At 39.5% G+C, this 21,254-nt stretch overlaps 1 protein-coding gene and 1 pseudogene across 1 annotated transcript in view; one reads left to right on the forward strand and one right to left on the reverse strand.

Moving 5' to 3' along the window:
- Positions 1-21,254, forward strand: part of LOC138029160 (protein NLRC5-like) — a 45,300-nt gene that overhangs the window by 18,143 nt on the left and 5,903 nt on the right. Inside the window, exons 5-10 of the mRNA XM_068876863.1 lie at positions 8,359-8,421; positions 8,550-8,591; positions 13,322-13,996; positions 14,594-14,788; positions 20,037-20,078; positions 20,810-20,872. Of these exons, the coding sequence (XP_068732964.1) occupies positions 8,359-8,421; positions 8,550-8,591; positions 13,322-13,996; positions 14,594-14,788; positions 20,037-20,078; positions 20,810-20,872 (1,080 nt within the window). The remainder of the gene's footprint in view (positions 1-8,358; positions 8,422-8,549; positions 8,592-13,321; positions 13,997-14,593; positions 14,789-20,036; positions 20,079-20,809; positions 20,873-21,254) is intronic.
- LOC138029169 (uncharacterized) lies at positions 5,510-7,215 on the reverse strand (annotated as a pseudogene).

Here is a 21,254-nt window from a genome sequence, read left to right on the forward strand (position 1 = left end):
TTTTCAAATCTAGAAAAATGACTCCATTGATTTTCCCGTTATCAATATAATATGCCCAAGAATCTGTCGCTTCCAACAAAGCTGTTACAGTTGAGTGATTAACACAAAACCTAGATTGATTTTCACATAGAATATCGTGCTCTTTCAAATAGGCATATAACTGTTCATAAACTATCCTTTCAAACACCTTCGCCACTATTGGAATCACCGATATTGGGCGGTACATTGTAATTGTTAACATCACTGCGGTCACCCTGTTTATAAAGAGAGGTAACCCTTGCATATTTCCAGTCATCTGGGAACGTCCCTTGGCTAATGGATTGATTGAATTTATCGCATATCGGCACACAAATAAGGTCAGCACATTCCCTGACAAACCTCGCAGATATTTTGTCAAGGCCAGTTGCCTTTGACTTGTCTCGTTTATTTAAAAGTGAAAATACTTTATTTGGATTGGGGGGTTGGAGCTTAAACCGTTTATCTGTAACGGTAAGATACATGTATCTTTGATAGCTACCATTATCACAATTTATCTCACTGGCAAGTTTTGGACCAATGTTAGCAAAGTGGTTATTGAATTCGTTTGATAGCTCCAACGGATTAGTTATCGTTAATCCGTTCACTTTTAGTGGCGCCACTGACGTTTTCCCAGATTTTCGAGAAGTTAGCTCGTTTATTACCTGCCAGGTCTTTCGGGAGTTGCTGGTGTGCTTATTAAAACTATTTTGGTAATAAATTTGCTTAGCTGAGTGTATTTTCTTATTGACTATATTTCTTTTTTTCTTAAATAATGCCGAATCGTTAGGATCATTTGTCTTGCTAGCTTTGATTTTAATATGTCTCTATTATGCATAAAGTCTTTCAATTCAGAGGCAATCCACGGAGAACTCAGTGAACGAACGCGCATCGTTTTCAGTGGGGCATGTTTGTCAGCGATAGCCAGAAATGTACTTTTCCATTGCTGCCACATCACGTTTGGGTTGGAAGACTCGTGTACATTATCCCAACATTGAGATAGAATATCATAACGAAACTTTTGGAGATCGAAATTTCGGAAATTTCTATATGTAATAGAATTATGTCCATTAGACAGCCCGTTCAGGGCAAGTTTTCTATACACATACACCATGCTATGATCACTTATCCCGATATGACAAACTCCCGAACAAGCAATCTTATCTGAGCAGTTGGTATAAATTAAATCAATTAGGGTTGATAAGGTGGGTGTTATCCTCGGCGGTTCAGAGATGAGCTGCTAGAGTCTGTAGACAATTTGGATGTGTCATTATCATATCGAGTAGTGATCATGTCACAGTTCATGCCTCCCAGTACAAAAAATTCTACATTTTCACTATCCAATTTCCCAATTAGGGATTCAAATGGTGAAAAAATGCCAATGGGAGAGTCAGGTGGTCTGTACCAAGTAACAATCACAAAAGATTTCAAATTTGGCTTTTTGGATTTCCAAGCAAAGATTTTCTAATGCATCCATATGTAGGTCATTTTGTACTGTAAAGTTGATTGGTCTTTTTACATAGAAGCATACATGTACCCCTTCGCCGCATTTTGCAAGTTCCCGGAATATGAACTTCATGATCTCGAATACTCTCGTTCAGTTTCGTTTCATTTATGGAAACAATATCGATATCATTGTTTGCTAATAGGATTCTTAATTTGTCTATACCGGTATGTGTAGTTAATTGATTAATATTGAATGATGCCATTCTAAAACCACGCAAAGGAGGCAATATTGAAACAGATTTTATCGGCCCTTTGGTTGCTTAATCGATCCCGCACGGCATTGACGGACAGCAAGTGCTTTTTGTTAGTTTTGTATGGTTTTCTTAACGAATTTTGTCCACGATTGTAACTATTATATAAGAGATAGCTGTAATTACCTTGTTGCAAATTCCTGTCAGAAACACGTTAAGATATAATAATATTATTACTGGGTTACCATAGGCAATCCAGTTAGAAAATGCATTTGTTTGTTTGCTTGTTTTTTTTTTTCTTCCCTTTTTGGGAAAAGTTTTTCCTGTCCGTCCCCTGCCAATTAGTGTCTTTGTGCTTGAAGTCTTCTGTGCGTATGTATGGTAGGTTTTAGGGGGTAGTACAAATATTTTTTCCGGTGGACACAGTAGAACATTTAATTAACCTGCAACGGCGTCGAAAGTCATTGTAACGCGAAGGGCGTTTTAGTGCATCTTTAAACAAAATATACCCTTATGGAGCTCAAGAATGGAACTTCGATTGGATAAACAAGACAGGCGGTGAAAAATAAATATCTGGAATCTTGAAAGCGACGAGTAATGGATTTCGACAATAATCTCTCGCCCGTCAAGCCGTAATCAAAGTGAGCTGTATTTCCAATAATTCACCAAGTGTGGTGTTGTGTACAACACTGAAACCAAATGGAAAATTCTCTGGGTTAACAAAGACAGAGAAGGATTCGAACACCTTACATGTAAGTGGATCTGTGATCTCTGTTGTGTGGCTATTTGTATTAATTTGTACTCAACTCTGCTCGAACACCTTGAATGCATCAAAGTGTTTACTGAAGTCGCATGTCAGTTGTCTGGCAATTCACATTTATTTTGTACTCAACTCTGCACAGTCTTTAGGTAAAAATAAAAAAAATGGAAACGTGGCACTGAAGAATTATTTGAAAGAAAGCTTGTTGTCTCTTTTGTGCTTCATTATTCTACGGTCAAGGTTCTTTCGAAAAGGGTTTGGTCTGAACTGTGAAACTAAAATTTATTTAATTGCTGTTGTGTTTCTTGTTTCCACGCATGCAATTAAAATACTGTAGAGGTGATTTTTGCTGCTAATAGCAAATATTTTGTTTGTTTCAATAAACTTTATGCTGGTTTCTGATATTTTTCGTCCAAATGAACCACCAAAACTAAAGCTTTTTAAAGACCTTCAAGTGGAATATTTCTTGTAACTTAATATTCTTTGCCAAAAATTTGCACAAGAAGCTTGGAATTAACATATTGGCACGCCACACGCATAAGAAATTTAGTCGCTGATTTACCTCTTCATCGAGTTCTCGTTAATATTTTGTTAACTGTGATGTTATGTATAACCCTGGAACCAAACGGCAAATTCTCTGGTAACTTATTCAAATTGAATGAGTCATCGCTCGCGTTAACAAGCAATTGAGGGAGTCCTCTCCTTAAAGATGTTGTGTTAACTGCTGTTAACCATTGAAACTTCGTTGAAACTCGCTGTTAATAGTGTAAATAACTAGGAAATCTTCAAGAAATCCAGGTGAAATGACAATTTAATCACAAACATCACAGAATATCAATTTTAAGTAAATGTCTTTTCCTTGTTCATGACATTTACGATCATCCTCTCTTTGAGTAAATTTTAGCAGGTTTCTCATACTTCTCAAAGGTGCGTTTTACATCTTAAACCGAAACTGTTGAAGCTATAAATTATGATATCTAATAATTTATTCTGTTGCCTTTTCCTCTGAATATTCTATCATCCATCAAGTCTGGTAGATATTGCTTTTTCCTACTATAAACGTCGTCATTGTTCTAATTTCACGGGTGGAAAATTCCTCACATGTGTCTTTCCTAATATTGAAGTTAATCACCTCTCTGTGAAGTTTTAACTTCACTAAGTGAAATAAATTTCTCTAGGATTGATGTCCGGGCCTCTGGGTTCTGGATAGTATCAGTAGTAGCTGAGCACCCCTGCATTCCAACATAGTTCGTTCGGAGATACAATTTTAATTTGACTGGGGTCCCCACCCTGAATCCATAACCAGGATGTTCTTGTTCCGGCCAACATACACATGGCGTCAAAGTTGTTCTCCACGAAGGAAGCTAAAAACTCAACATTTATTTTTTCATACTGAGTGCTTTGGATGACTCCTTTTCCATAGCTTATAGCAACAATAATAATTTTTACAACTCTCCAGCCGTTGCATACTGTAGCACCCTTCCCCGTGCCACTTCCATTAAGACCTTTGCAATTGCTGTGCCAAATTCTTCCTTGCGGTGCCCATGCTCGGTCTAATAGATTGCATTTGTGGTAGAAACTCGCACAATGTAAGTAGAAAGCTTTGTTCTTTTGCCACACACCCTTTGGATACTCAGACGTTGCATGAGTCCCTCTTTTTGCTTCAATTACTCTCCGGAATACCATGCTTGCAGTGTAAGGCCACACAATTCTTTCCTTTTGTGACCTCACTACTGAAGTTGATTAATAATTTTTTCTTACAAAATTATTTCTCGTGTCACACTTACTGACTGTCCAAAAATTGTTACCCTGGTTTGAAAAACAAAACAGAACTAATGCTGTTTCTTTACATTATGCGATCGTACACAATCTCGGACAAACTGTTGAGACAGTGACACAAATTCACCTTCATTTTTACCCACCCCCACTCACTCTCCCCTTCCCACTCTCCTCCTCCCTAAGTCAATGTTGCTGAGTATTGTCATATGTTCTACAGTATATTTCCAACAAAGAGAATTCAACATTGAGTTTGGGGGGAGGGGAAAGGGCAGCTTTCAAGCAGAACGTTTGGATAAGTTGTTGGAGTACCAAAAATGTCGCCTTGTCTCAACAGGTTTTGTCCCTTTATAGATCGTTTTCACTGTCACGCAATAAAAAAAGTAAATCAAAAACTATCCAGTGCAAAACGCTAAGAAATTGTTATCTTATATAAGATAAAGAAATAAGACACATGTCCAAGTTTTAGGCCTCTGCGTTTTCCCAAACTTCAGATATTCGTCGAAATGTTTCGCAGATATTTACAGAGCCCAGTATGAAAACGCCATATTGGTGTACCTCAGTGGTACACCAATATGGCGGCCGGAAAATAGTGTAAACATCTAGAACTTACTTTGGCTATCTAGGCGACTGATTATCACTACTGAAAAAACAAGCATTTACATAAGCACTTTTCCTAATGCTCTAACTTCTAAAATGGCTCAAAATCATGAGATAAGTATATATTTTTCAACAAACTTGATCGTAGCTTTGTGTCACGCACCTTCATAATCCAGAAATTCAAAATGCTCTGGTTTCCAAACGAAGCACGCTATTGAGCTGTGAAATTGTCAACAGATATAGATATGCCGCCTCTTATGCCTGATGAGGATAAAAACTTTGGTGGATCTTTAGTTTTAGATTTTGGAAGGTGATGACGTCACGTGAAAACGATCTATTGTCAGTTAATTGTCTTTTTATAATTCTTCATTCATCGTAAACCTCAAGGTGATCACGTGTACCTTTGTGGTTGCCTAGCACGTGATTAATCTCTTCCTTTTGTCAGAACATCATGCCCTTCCCCAGGAATTCTAGTGTTTTTATGATTGATTGTCATTAATCTTTCGCTGAGAATTCGAAATTTAGAGCTTTATATAAAAACTATGTTATTTTTTCTTCATCTGTCTCTTGGCTTGCCTTTTACCGTTACCATGTAGCATGAAATTTTTGCGGGACGGGAGTAATTTTTGCTGGTGTTTTTTCCTGCTGGAACTTATTTTTGCTGATCAAGTACTTTCCGCAATATCCTCCAAAATTAAACCTGGGGAAACAAAAGTGCTACATCGTAACTATCCAGTAATGAATATTTTTGCGAGGATTGATAGTAGTAGGCATGATCTCTTTTCAGACTTAACGCTCCACTTTTTGATTTTAAGCAAGAGCTGTACTTCTCAATGCAATCGGGGAAGTCTATATTCTTCAAACAATAGGGGCACTTCCTCTCCCTACATCCTTCCCCACAGCAATCACAACTGCACAGAAAGTCAGGTGGAGCCTGAAACCATGAATACTGTTCATGAATTAACAAATATACCTGCACAAGTTTTTACCTGGAAGTTGATGTGCTTTTCTTTCATGACTTTCTCATATGCTTTAATGGCAACACTCTCATGCTTACAACTGTGTTCTGTACCTGCTGTGCTAAACTTGAAAATGTTTGGGTAACAGATTGTTTTTATCAGTGACTGTGAAGGTTGTGCTGGATTGCTGTGGGATGCTGCTTTACTAATCGATGCCCCAATTCTACCAGCCCTGTGACGCTAGAAACTAGAACCTTGAGCTTGACTTCGGGTGTCTTCCTCCACGAGTTTAATTTCTTCAACTGTGATTTAAATGTTAATATTTGAGCAAGCCTTCAGCAGATCGTGATACTCCAAGTCTAAGTACTTTTTGTCAAATAAAACGGGAATGGTTGGTACGTTTCTGCTTTTTGAAACAAAACAACAAGAGAAGGGATGAATTAAGCTAAAAGTCACAGGCTTAGTCTTGCAAGAATTCAGTTCATCATAAAAGTCGCTTAAATCAGTCTCGCTTGGTGCAGAAAGTGAAACCTCCACCGCCTCCGGGGTTGTGGCAATTTCTTTTCTAGTGGTCAAATCATTGATATTTTGATCCATTTTTTGATTCAGTTTCTTTGTCGACAGAACATCAATATCAGTGACAGGAGCAAAGGGTAACGCCTTTCACAGCCGTGGGCAACAGCCAGCTACAACCTACGTACATGATAGCTTTTTGTTTACACGATTCCATGCTTCAATATAGAATAATAGGCTTCCAATGTGTAAGCAGCACTCTCCTTGTCCCGCCATACATCCAACACAGTGTGCGAAAAGAATGGTACAATTTTACTCGGTTTTTGTTTAAAGATTAACACACGAATCGTTCATTCTTGAATGCTGACTTTTTCCAGCATTGTGTAGTTGTTTCCTAGTTTATACCCTTTAATGCAGCTCACTAATCCGGAAACAAGCTGGTTATACGCTTGCAAACTTCGAAAAGCCTTAAACTGTTCCTTGCTGTAACAGCTTATTTCTAGCACCAAAAAGGACAGCAAATCCATGGATTCAACTGGAGGTGAATATTCTGGATCATACATTTTCTCTGGAATGAAAATCTTCTCAGAGTAAAGTTTCTTCTTATGAGGATCAAGGATCAAGGTTGCCACCGTGATGTGAAATTTGGAACACCAACATGGCCACTCAGATTCCCTGCTTAATTTGTGACGTCATGTGAAAACGCTCTATAAAGAGGACATTTGATGGAAATTAATTTAATTGCAGCATTCCCTTTCAAGTTTTATAGTTAGCAGCCTACCTTCCATTTCTCCCAATTTGTCCTTTGTGTCTCCCTACTCCCTCTTCCATGTGATGAGCATTTCTTAAGAAAAGAAAAAAAATTAAAAGGCTCACTTTCAAGAAACTGCCCATTATAAAGGTATCCTCTACGACACTCTATGATCATATACAGCTATATTATCGTACCATGTGAAATAATATTTGTCGCTCAACAACACAAACAACATTGAGATGGGGGAGGGGGGTCAAATGGTTTGCTTACAACCGAAAGTGCTTGGAAGGGTAATTAATTTTTCTTAAAGTGGTACTACGACCAAACAAACAATTCTTTTTTTTTTCTTTGGATTTCAAAACTATGTTAACTAAACACTAACTAACCCAAGTTTTAAGTTTTAATTTTAAAAAGACACCTGTTTTTTTTAGCTGGGATTTTCTTATTTATTGGTCCCCCCTTACTATCTTTCAAATCTTGAGGGAGCTGGGTCGAGGAGAAAATGACGTCAAAGACTCACTAGTTTAAGAGCGCAATGCGTGTGTACACGGCCGAATTAATATGCAGCACGGGGGTCTCGGGCTTTCAGACTTTTAAACCCATGTTTTGCATAGATAATAAATTGCGTTTATATGCTGAAATTTTAAGCTAGTGAGTAAATGACGTCATTTTCTCTAGATTCAACCCTCTGAGGTCCAATCAGCCAGTTTTAAATGTGGTTAATGGAGGACCGTGAAATCCAAAACTTACACTCAAATAAACAGCCTTTGGATAAAACTCAAAGCTCAAAATTTTGCCAGTTAGGTGTTAAGCGAACATGCTTTCAGAATCTGAAGAAAAAGAGGAAATGATTTTTTGATCATAGTACCACTTTAAGAGTTTTGTCCATGATTGTAGTCCGTTACTTTTTTTTTTTTCTATAAGACCAAGGAAAGTTAAAAACAAAATAATCTGAAAATAATTATTTTTAACCAAGGAAAAGTTTAACCACAACACATTCAGGTATCCTACTTGAAAATCCTACCAAATTTAGTTCTGTGATAATAATTGACTCAACGACAAAGAAAGGTCAACTCTGTTTCTAGAAACATATCAATTAGTGTCCAGTCTAGTTATTCCTCTTTGTTTAGAGGGAGTTGAGTTCTTGGTGACAGAATATTAATATACACTTTTCATTTCACCCTTCTTTGCATGTAATCAGGCATGCTTTGGTAACTTCCTTAAACTATTATCTCGTTCAATTATTTCATTGATTAGTGAATCAATTGCTTTGATTTTATTAAGACATCCTGAAGAGGCTTGAAACAGATGAAGGCAGCAGCAAAGACGTGCTAAAAGAGACACATGGTGAGTTCATACATTTTATTGACATCTTAATGCTCATTGGTGGTGAAGCAAGAACCGTTTTCTCTTTGTTTGCTGCAAAAGGTATAATCAAAGTTCGCTTAAAATCACTGTCTCTTTTGTTCCTAAAGAAATTTCCTGGCATTTGAAGGACAAGTTCAGTGAAATGGAAGGTAGGCCGACACCTTTGAGTGGCTCTTATTTTATGAGTTAACTTAAGTGTTATTTTGTAACTTTTCACCTTCTGGCAAAGTTTCCAGTGAATGGCTTTGCACGATCCCATGATATCTCCACTTACATTTCGTTGTTAGCAAATGGTTTCCTCCCGGCAGGGACAAAACGCAGGTCACAGGGCACAGGTCACATGTCATTCTTTTACTTGTAAAGAAAGTATCCTAAACATTCATCATAAAAGCTAACCTTAGGCCTAAAAACTTTTCTTTAGACCTAATTAGGCCTAAAATTAGCTTTTATGAATGTTTAGGATACTTTTCTTTAGGCCTAATTAGGCCTAAGGTTAGCTTTTATGAATGTTTAGGATACTTTTTGTAGAGGTTATATAATGACCTGTGACCTGTGACCATTGCCCTGTGACCTGTACTTTGTACCTGCCGGGTTTCCTCCCTTTCTGCGCACAACTGACACAGGATTAGGTGACACATTGTCATTGTCAATCCTATTCTTGACCTGGTTTGTTCGTGAACTGTATTTGGAATTGACTATTTTCATCACCGCATAATGCAACACGAAAGAAAATACAAGTTATTTACTCTTGGGACTGTCATGCTTCAGTGAACTAGATATCCATTGTCTTAATGCAAATACAAACCCCCCCCCCCCCCCCAAAAAAAAAAGAACTGTATTATGGGATTAGTGAAAAAAACAAACGCCCTATTCCTATACCCGGTTAGCTGCCTTTCCATTCTTACCTCCTTGCTTTGTCTGCACTTGATTCAATATTTTTTCATCTTTAACAGCCCTCAGCATCTTCTCACTGCTAGCAAATACGCACTTAAAAAAGCTTCCAGTCTCAATGCTGAGACAGTGCTCAACAGTTGACAAACCTCTCCCAGCAACTGATCTTTTGAAAATTAAAATAGCCTGTCCACATCTGCCTGCAGATGAAATGCTCTGTAAATAGTTAACCACTTTCTCGTTTTCTTATACTGCGTCCTGAGATCCTCTTTGCTCTAGTCATAGTTAATCTAGGGACTGGTTATGAAACCCTGGGAATTTCAAAAGCAGGAACAATACAGTCGCAATTAGATGTTTAACCGACCATGACCCTGCACAATCTTTTGTTTTTGGTTTGCAAGTTAATTTTGACTAAATTAGTCGACGCTTTTGATTGGTTATCCTGCCGAAAAAAGCGTGTTTTTGTCGGGTTTTGTGCAGGGTCAAGGCCAAATTGCGAACAAGAATATGAAATGAAGAAACTTGTCAAGTTTCATAACCAGCCTACATCTATTAACTATGCTCTAGTTGATATTAGGGAGTTTGAGAAATGACGACGGCTACGGCCACGATAACGCCACAAGACAATAATATCATTCGTTCAAAGACGAAAAAGAATCGTGCAGCACGTGCGACACGCATTTTATTGCCGTATTCTGCATAACTACAACGTGAAATCACCAAATTTGAGGTTTTAACGACAACATGAGCCTACAAATGCAAATCTTTATTATATATCTTTACTGAAACCGCCCGTATAAATTCAATTATAGGATATTCGGCCCACATATTACGAAGTCAACGAGGTGAAATAACAGCGAAAGACTTAGAATTGTGCAAAGTTACATTTTGAAGTGACGCTTTCATCGCTGTCGCCGTAGTAGATCTTAAAGTCCCTAATACATTGCACCTAAAATCCTTGGAAAGTATTAGAGAGTTTAACTCTTTTTCTATTTTGGAATTTCCAGGAATTTCCAGGCAAAGTCAGTCATCACAAAAAAATGTTTTTTTTCTCAAAAAGTATTTTCAGTTAGGAGGAAAAAAATACATCATTTTAAAGCTATGAAAATAAGCTTTCCAAAAACATATAACTTTTATACATAGAACTACAATATTTTATGAAAACGAAAGTTGAAAAAAAAAAATTAACAAAAATAACATTAAAATGGTCTAAAATTAGTTTTCCACACAAATTTGGCCATTTCAAGGTCAATTACGAATTTTTTGATGACCGACAAAAATGTTCCTCATTTTATCAGCTTTCTTGGCCATAAATTTGACCGAAAACTGATGAGGCACGAATATTTTTGGATTTTTTTGAGATAATCGGATTAGCGATCAATGCGTAATGTGATAAGGTGATGACAAGTCAAATTTGCGACCCGTTGCTAACGGCAACAGAAGCGATCGCATTACGAATAATCAACATCTGTTTGCCAAAAACCACCCAAATAACCGATTTTTCGACGGAAAATTCATCCCAGAGGATAAAACTATTCACTGGACATGTAATAAAGGTAAATATGTGCGAGCGAAAGCGAAAACAAGCAAATATTTTGAGGAAAAACACAATTCTGTGAGATCAAAGGGCCATGTGCTTCACACACGCAATTGCATCGCTAAATAATTAATCTTACCTTTTCAGCGATTTTAAGGCTTGAAATCCCATCCAATGAACCACAAATCCTTTTCTTTATCTCTTCCGAAGCCTGTAGTGTAATTTTTTGGCTGAAAAACTTTAGAAAAACCGCTTCGCGAGAGCTCCGCGATCGATTGAAAATTTGGTCATCGCATCGGCTCAAATTGCCTGAATTAGAATGGTCGTCATGTAGGCGTCATGAAAGCTAGCAAGCCGAGATTTTCAGGGAATCTGGGGCTACATCTCCCCAGTAAACACGCCAAATTTCAGCGCGATCGAAGAAAATGGCGGCGTTCTACGAATCCTACAAGGTCCGATACGCCAGCGTATCAGATTTATGGCCCCCCTGTAGGAAAAGAGTTTTAAGCAAGGACAATGGCAACGGCGACAAATACGTCACTCGAAAATATAACTTACAAAATAAAAATAAAGCATATGCAACATTTCTGGAGGGACAAACAAAGAGTATTTTGGTATTTTGATACTGGCTAATGGTATATGAAGCTCTTTTTACTCTGAGGCTTTTTAAAGCTTTTATCGGGCATTAAGACAATTGCTCCAACAACATTTTTCGGAGTATTGAATGTCCATTAGTGACTCAACTGGCTAAATGAAAACTGGACAATTTTTTCATCAGACGGACGACCTGGAACGAAAGCGACAAATGCGAAAGTCATACACGATGCAAAATGAGAAAGCAAAACAACACCTCTCATCCGTTTCATTTCCTTCATATGGCAAGGCTGTTGCCTAACAGGAGCCCGGTAGCCTGGGGCTCCCAAAGAATAGCTCTGGGCGCCTTAATTTTTCACAGCAACACCTTTCACTTCATATGTTGGGCTCCTAAGTTCTCAGCGTTTAGCTCTGAGGGCCCCTTTAAAATTTTCTTAGGCAGCAGCCTTGTACGGTCAGATTTTAACGCTTCCTGTTTCTTACTATTCATTTGGTCATTTAATCCTTTATCTGCGGTTACATATATAATCCAGATCAATGACATCTTAAATAAAGCATTAACACTAAACCGTGCAACATCAGTGGTTATTCATTACGTTATTTAGGACTAACAAATTTCATGCCCTGCAGAATGCTAGATTAAAAAAAAAAACGGTGGCCGCAATTTGCCATACAAATTGACCTTGCGTTTCCTTTAGTATCTGTTTCGACTGATACACCACTGTGTCCCCCATGATCAAACCGTCTACTCACAATGCCCCTTCAGTACTGATTTGTAATCTACCCTCTTCAACACCAATTGCCTTAAGCAAAACTTGAAGCTGCTCCGTTTGTAAACGGCCATTCCTCTACCTGGGCCTTGGACACGTCAAATTCTGCATAAAACTATACTGAATAGCAGGGGCAGCTGTTGTGTCAACTATTCCTAATTTTTGCTGCCGCTGTGAGTGAGCCTGAAGCAAACGAACAAGGCAGCTTTCTAATTGGATGAAAAACACATTTTTCTTTGAAATGCAGGGGAATGTGGCCCAAAGCGTAAGGAATTGTGGTCATGCGTGAATGCAGAAATTACGATGCGCTGTAAGATCTTGTTATACAGAGAATGCTACCAGGGGTCCCTTTTCTTTTTCGTTCGCTGGGATGACGCAAGGCAAAAGGAAAAAAGACCTCTGCCAGCAGGGAATTAAAACAGAAGCTTGCAGCCTGCTCTTTTCTTAGTCTTCTGGTTAATTTTCGCTTCTTCGATGCTTCTTTTATTCATTGATGTAAACTTCATCGCAGCTTCGTGAAATACAAATAGGAAAAGCTGTCAGTCTGAACTTAACTGATAAATGGTCAAGATTCCGTTAAATATGAGTATTCCGATTGAAAAATAGGCACATGGCCTCTAGGAAAGGAACTCACATGTCATATAGTTGACAGGGATTATTTACTTTGTTTCGTTTCCTCAGAAACAATGCGTAGTTATTTTTACCACAACTTACCTTTTTAAATCAAACAGATCACACTTATGATTTGGAGTCTACTAAAGGGCAAAGGAAATAGTTTCAATCAGCCACCTGAATCATAGTGTTTGGTGCTTACTAAATTCATCTCAATGCGTACATGCTCGCATCCTCAAACTATTGTTTCTTTCTTTTCTTGAGTGGGGTCCAGAAGGGGGTCCAGATGAAGGAGCAGTTTGGGGAACCACGTTTTGTACTGTCCCTGCTCAAGACCTATTCAAATATTCCTTCAATTCCGTCGTTAAATTACCGCAAGCATAATTGAACATGTCCCTTCCCCTCAGCAGCATTTCTTCTATTTAGGTAAACTAGTCTAGATAATAAATAATTTTGCTTCGGTTTTAAATCTTAGGTGGAAAGAAAAGGAAACTTTGTTTGGCTGTCCCGGAAGACTGTGATAGCATGCCCCCTCAGCTCAGCGTCAAGCCACCAAAACTGAACGATCTTCCAAACCTCATCAAACCCTGGAGATGTGCTGATCTGCCGATTGATGTTTTGCTGCTGACTGTGGAGGATTGTGAGTTCTTGAGTTGTTTCTCATTTCTGGAGCGACCTTTCAAATGTTACAACATAGAAGTTGGCCCGATCTATTTTGGATACACTGGTAATGCTGGTGACCAAAAGCAGCTTGAAGTTGCATTAATGAAATGTTCCAAAGGTGCCGCAGTCCCAGGGGGATCATTAACAGCAGTAAAGAATGCTGTAAGGACCTTGAGGCCTAAGGCTGTGTTTTCAGTGGGAACTTGCAGCGGGTTCAGCTCAGATAGAGTCAAACTAGGAGATGTAGTTGTGTCTTCCAAGTTAACAACACCAGCTGGCTTCAAAACTCCTGTGAGTCGACATCTTGGCAATCTTGTTAGGGATGCACATTGTGGGTGGAGCGCTCCTTTGGAAAATCGAGATGAATTGGAAGTCAAAGTACACTGTGATGGTGATATTTTGAGCCAAACACAGGCAGTGAAGTGTGGATGGGATGATCTTCATTTTCAATATCCAGAAGCAATTGCTGTTGAGACAGAAGGGGAAGGTAATAGTTTTAACAATGAATGGAAATAAACCCTGGACTAATTTGTATTAGACAAATCCATGAAAAACCCTAGAGTTATTATATTCTGTTACCTCATGTTTTTGTCGATGAAACTCTAAGCTTTCCAAGCAAATACATGTACTAAGCTAAGCGATGTGTTTGCTGAACTTCTTTTTTCCATTTAAGGAAGATGCATAGAAGACTGGTAAAGAAGATTATTATATTACATTAATAAGACAGTTTCCATTGAAATGCGTTATCTCCAAGGTTGAAGGTGCATTTTACTGTGTACGGGTAATCAAGACATAATACTGTGTTGATAGAATGGAAGAAATTGGCACTTTAAGGAACATTTGAATCTAAAAAACTTGGTTGTTGTTACACATGAGGAGAATAGAATGGCTGTGAGGTGGAAGTTAATTGTCACAACTATCTTTTAAAAAAATCAAAGTCAGAAAGAATAATAAGTTGGTCTGCTGATCTTGAAGCTGTTGTTTCAATGATTGACTGGGAGATATCAAGCAACAGAGTGTTGCTTGAAGACCTTGCCCTAAAACATGAAGGACTGATATTAACTCCCTTCGTACTTAATTTCAGGTGTTTTTGCTGCAGCCTATGATGAAAAGGTTGAGTGGGTGGTAGTAAAAGGTGTGGCAAGTTTTGTTAATCATAATCAAACCCAGCTGTCACGAAGTGAGTGGATGTCTTTTGCAAGCGCCATGGCAGCCTCTGTTGTAGCAAATATGCTCAATGATCCTGTTGTTTTCCAAGAATGGCCGCACTGTAACCAAGGTAACTAACAATAGCAATAATAATTATTGATGATAATAATAATAATAATAAAGGGTCTAGAGGAACTCACGACCTTCTGTTTATTGACAAAATGATCCTGCAGAGTGCTAGAAATGCTTATGACATGCTGCCACACTCCTGGATTAAGGAGTGTCTAGATTGGTTTGGGGTCGCATCAAACGTGAAGAACCCGCTCTTCAAGAGCATGGAGCAGTGGAGGACTGAGCTGAACTCCATGTCAACACCTATCAGGGAAGTCAAGATCAATAGAGGTATCTTCCAAGGAGATGCGTTATCTCCTTTGCTATTTGAGATCTCACTCATTCGGTTAAGCCTGTTCCTAAGAAAGACCAAGTGTGGATTCGATCCAATGGAAAAAAGGTGAACCATTTACTGTATGTGGATGACCGTAAACTCTATGCGAAGTCTGAAATAGGCTTGGAATTTCTAGTGAATACTGTCTGGATTTTCAAGGCAGTTGTGGGAATGGATTTTGGCGTCACACAGTGCGCCAAGCTCGTTGTTAGGAGAGGGAAGGTGTCAGAGGCTGAAGGTATTAAGTTGCCAGATGGAAGGGAGATCAGAAACCTGGAAGAGGGAACTAGCTAAATATACCTTGGCAGTTTAGAGGCAGATGAGTTTCAGCGGGATAAAATGAAAAAGGAACCTGACCAAGGAATATCTCAGGAGAGACCGAAAATTGTTACAGTCTAAACTTGATGGGGGACATCTCATTTCTGAGATCAACACATGGGCAGTCTCTGTGATGAGGTATTTAGCGAGTTTTATCAGCTGGACCCGAGAAGAGCTAAGGGTACTAGAGCGGGGAACAAGGAAATATCTCAACATGTATAATGCTCTTCACCCCAGAGATAGTGTAGCGAGACTGTACTTACCGAGAAAGATTGAGGGCAGAGGATTGATATCCATCGAAGACTGCGTGGACCAGGCCTCAATCGGGCTCGCAAATCATATAGCAGAAAGCAATGAGAGATTACTCACAGCGGCCCGACGATGTACCAGCACCTATCAAGAGGACCGTAAGGGGTTTAAGAAGAGGAAGCAGGAAGAACAGATGAAAGGAGTAAGGGAAAAACAACTGCATGGCCAGTTTTTGCGGGAGATGGGATAGCGAGTGATAAGAGCTGGGAGTGGCTGGAGAAGGGCCATCTAAAAAGACACACCGAGAGGCAAATCATGGTGGCACAAAGCCAGTCTGTAAGGACTAATGCGATCAAAGCTAAGATTGAAAAGTCCCAGGAGGATTCCCAATGTAGACTCTGTAAAAGTCAAATGAAACGATTAGCCACCCGTTGAGTGACTGCCCTAAGTTACAGCTGTAAACAGCTTGGAATGGAATGTAGGGACAAATGGAACAACCACAACCCAGAACCTGTAACGGAAAATGAGGATAGAAAGATCTTGTGGGGTCTCACCATTCAGACGGACAAGAGGTTACCACACAATAGGCCGGCATAGTTGTCATAGCAAAAGCAAAGAAAAAATGTCACATTGTAGACGTAGCTTGCCCGGGAGACAGTAGAATTGTTTGGATGGAAGAGGAGAAGATTGGTAAGTACCGTGACCTTGCTATTGAGATTAAGGCTTTGTGGCGCTTGAAGAAAGTCCTCATAGTCCCATTTGTAATAGGGGCGCTAGGTAGCATTGCAGACAGACTTGAGGGGTATTTGGCCAAAATCCATGTAGGGCTGAAACCAGTAACGATGCAGAAAACTGTTCTGCTTGGTTCCGCAAGAATTCTTCAAAGGGTCCTGGAAAGCTAAGGCAGCTTGTTGCTGCTTGCCCAGGACATATCAGTGCAGCAACAAGATTACTGTTTTTAAACAAATAACAATAATAGAAGGTATGCTGTGACTTGGAGCCTTAGGGGAATGAATGTCCCTACCCTGCAATTTGCATAGTTCCAGGTCGCCCTTCGGCGAGGCGTACCACCCACCCAATACCTCTCTCTCCTGGGTCACGGTGCTGTTGTGTGGCAGCTAGGCTTTTGAGCAGCAGGCTAAGGTCATTAATCTCGACAGAAAACGACCCTCACAACCTAATATGATGAGAGAGGAAACAGTGAACACAGAGTCCGGGTGCTTTACCCAGCACTGTTTCTGGATAACTGCAGCCAGAACAGGGTCATAATCCAAATACTGCAAGGAGAGAATGGGGAAACTGGTTGAACACGATTGTCATTGAATACTATCTCAGGGGCCTGACACAAGTTAAAAGAGGCTCTCGGAATGAATGCTTGCCTTGTGTGAACAGCTAGGCGAGTTTGAGGTAATGGATGCCTGTTTGAAGTGGAAATTGACGAAATTAAAAGCAAAATAACAGAACCTACTCCATCCCACGTGCAAGAGAACTCTGAACCAGAGCACCAGAGATGCGTCACATCCGTAACAAGTGAATCATCTAATCAGGATGCTGAAAAATCCCCAACTAAGGAGACTAACTGATGTTAACTGAGGAGAGCTGTATTGGTTAGTCCAAGATGCACAGCTGACAGATGAGGGGATGGATACGATAAGGAGGTTGGAAGAAGAGATAAGCGATAAGGAAAAGAGATGAATTCAAGCATTAACAACCTCTACATTCATTCAAAAACTATGCCCCCTTAAAACCATTGACTCCTACAGGGTGGGACGAAATTCCAAGCATCAGCTTTTGGGCAAGCTGTATATAGTCCTGTTTTGTCCCAAGCCTATTCAAACATAAAAGAGAAGGTGCTGACAATGAAGAAGCTTCGCTGCTGGCAATGGCGAAATCACTGAACCAGCAGCATGTCTAACGAAATTGATATATTGACCGAATTTGTTGAATTCTCATTGATTCCCGACTTGGGATCTGAGCAAAAACATTTTGACCCCAATGAAGCACTTGAAGAGGACTTATCAAGTCCTGAATCTGAAATAGTAGATTCTGGAGAGAGTGACTTCCCATCGTCATTGGGTTAATTACGTTACCTTTGTTAAATAAAGAATGTTGTATTGTATTGTATCGTCCATTCTTGATGTGAGATGAAATGTTCAAAAGTGCTAGATTTCTTTCGCTAAGCGAGTAAAAAAATCATTTACCTCAAAACCGATAGAGGGGGTCCAAAAGTCCATTGTGAAGACTACCCAGGTGCTTGATTTGATGCCTTCACAGGTACCATTATCCAAGCGAAGAAAGAGAAGGAACTCCTACACCCCAGAGGTCTTCTGAATCTTCTGTCCAACGTCATCTCTATCATCGACAATGTTGGCTTCCAAGCATTATTGAAGCGTCGAAAATGTCTGAAACCTGAGTTCATCGAGGGTTTCGAGTCCTTGTGTGCATCGTCGACTTCAATTTCGGTGCTCCTCTTGGCCGAGGATGTGTCCCAGAATCTGGACAACATCTCTAAAGCTAACAAAATAGCTATAAAGATCACAGGACACTGAACGGAGTGGCGAAAAGCACAAATGCACAAGTGTTGACTACACCCCAAAGGATAATTTTTAATTCAAAAGATACCTGAGGTCAGCTGCTTGGGACAACCAGGAGTGCTACAGGCCACGGTGCTGCTTGTCAAAAGAGCAAATTCCAAAGCAAAACACAAGATTCTTACAAAGACAAGTGGTCGTCGTAAGTGCTACTGGCAGTAGTACTAATAGTACACTAGCTGGCAATTTAGCCTTCAAGGCTGATGAATGGTCCAATATAACATCTGATCGCCGGATTTTACTGACCATAAAGGGTTATCTCGGATAACAGACAATTCCAAGGCAATATAAGATCCAATGCAATGCATCATTCTTCCCTCGGATCAGTTTGTTTTAATCCAATCTGAGGTCGGAATGTTAATAATTTGGCTCAAGGGATAAAGCAGTGTTGTATTTCAAGCATATCCTACTCTCTGCGGTGCACATACCAGGCCTGGATAATAATAAACTGGACTTGACTTTGAGTTACTTTAACGACAGAAATGAGTTCCATCCTGCCGTTTTTGCGTTGCTTACTCACTTTTGTTAAGTTGACATAGGTTTAATGGGTATACCTGATTCCCAGAGTCCCAGTGCACACAAGGAGCGACAACATTCCATGTTCACTGAGGATCACACCTTTGTGGCGTTCCCAGTCATGGTACCTGGCAATGTTAGCAATGCGACCTGCATGATCCTGCTTCCCAGATGGCTGTACCAAGTAATCCTGCGTCACAAAAATTGATTACTTCCACTACGAGATCAACTCCAGTTAGACTCCTGGACTGTATCAGGGAACAGTTCAACGGTCAAGACGTTATCAGCCTATCCTTGTCTACAGGCACAGGGAAACAGGTACAACCCAGCCAGGCTGGATCGCCAAATATTTTCTAAGCCCCTGTGGAGGATCACGTGTATTTTTCCTACTGGGTATACGTTGACGGCAAAACCTACAGTACACTTAACACTTCCCGGTCAGCATTGTCTGCCTCTATTGAATTAACAATGAAATGATATATGAAAGGGATCATATATGAACTGCGGATATGAAATCAAGTGAAGCTGTGATCCTCTCAGTTATGAACGTAATTTTTGCAATTGCGTAAAGAAGCCTGAAAAACTCAGGACGTCAACGGTATTTGAACCAACTGAGCTATGAAGCCACTGACATTGGCAGCTGGTCGTTTGTGGGTTCCAATGTCACGGGTTCAAACATCATTGAAGTCCTGAATTTTTCAGGCTTCTTTACGCAATTGCAAAAATTGCGTTCATAACTGAGAGGATCATAGCTTCACTTGATCTATTGAATTAGTCACTGGTCGCACTATTGGAACGCATCACTTGCTGTTAGGTTTTATGAAATGAGTCTTCATGGGAAGGCCTCCTCGATCTCAATACTGCACGACTTGGGATGTTGGCGTTGGGTTCACAGTTTACCTGAAATCCCCTTTTTATTCATCACTTAAACTGAAGGAATTGACTCTAAAGGTAGTCACCTTATTGGCCCTGGCCTCTGCCCAGAGGTACCAGTCACGTCACCTGCTTGGCTTAGCCAACATGGACATTTTGATGTCAAGGTTGTGTTGTGTCCCCTTAGCCCATTGACTCCTTGGCGTGAGACTTAACTGATTTCACTCTGTCTAACTCATTTGAACTGCCATATGTGTAAAGGTTGAAGTCCATGACCTCTGGGTGGCAAAAAATCAAAATCAATCAATAAAATAAGTCTGTCTTTAAACTTTGTGCAGAAAGTATTTTCAAAGTTCGTATAATGGCTGTCTCTTTTATTCCTAAAGAAATGCCAAAACATTTGAAGGACAAGTTCAGTGAGATGGAAGGTAGGCGGCCACATATAAATGGCTCTTATTTTTTGAGTTAATGTGAGTGTATTTATTGGAGAACGAAAGATATGACTGTTACAAAAGTTAACCAATTGCAGATATTGTTGCTGTTTTATTGAAAAACAAATCCTTGACTTAATTCAAACCTAATTTAAGGAAGAGAAGTCATCAGATTCTCTTTAATTTCCTAAACGAAAACCGCAGCGATTCAACACGAACTACAGATCCATGTGCTCTATACCCAAGCGGGCATACGTCAGTTGAAAAGCAAAGCCATCCAATTGACCTTTGTGTGTCGAGTGACAAAATGTCACTGTCTTCTTATCCAATTACTTGTACTTAATATAAGGTGGCAATTTCTTCTCAGTTGTTTTAAGACTCAGAGTTAACCGCACAGCCTTTACAGCGCAGAAGTCTTATGTTAAACTAACTTAGCCAAATGATCAAAAGGGTGTACATGTACGTGCCACTTCCTGCTCTTTTTCTGAAAAACTGCTTGTGGATTTTCCATTCATAAGAAAGAAATAGCTCGTCAGAATCATTAGCAGTCAACCTACTAACCACTAAGTAAGGTGGACATACGATTTTCCCCATTGTTTAAGATTCAGTAGTTCGACGTCCAATGGCAAAGAAACCGAAAGCCATTTATTCCTGACAAAGGTTTGACAGTTTCAAAATACCAAAAAAAGTAACGCTCACTGGTTCATCCCTTATTTTACTGTTTAAAGAAATGCTGAAGCAGTTGAAGTCGCAGGGAGACAGTTCGAGTACTAAACTTGGAGAGACTGAAGGTACATTCAAGAATTGCATAAGTCATGAGATAGATTCACAGAAATTGCTAGAAATCCCACAAGGGTATCTAAAATGTGCAAACAGTCATAAGTTTTGCATTTACTAAGATCAACTTAGGTAGAGGGTATTTAGCTCTTGATAAAACTGAATTGGTATTGCATTATAATGAGAGAAGTATTGACGCTGGCATCTCCAACTCGCAGTTAGCCTAAATAAGTGTTATAATTGTATATTTTTTGGACATAATTTTTAACTTCCAAGTAGTCCGTGGTAGGGGAAAATGCATCATTATTTGTACTGAATGAAAACAAAAATGCAAGTGAGAGATTGGGCCCTAGGAACCCCCACGTTGCTAAAGTCGCCCCATTAATCTGCTGCGTT

Source organism: Montipora capricornis, chromosome 13, assembly GCF_036669925.1.
Source record: "Montipora capricornis isolate CH-2021 chromosome 13, ASM3666992v2, whole genome shotgun sequence".
NCBI lineage: Eukaryota > Metazoa > Cnidaria > Anthozoa > Scleractinia > Acroporidae > Montipora > Montipora capricornis.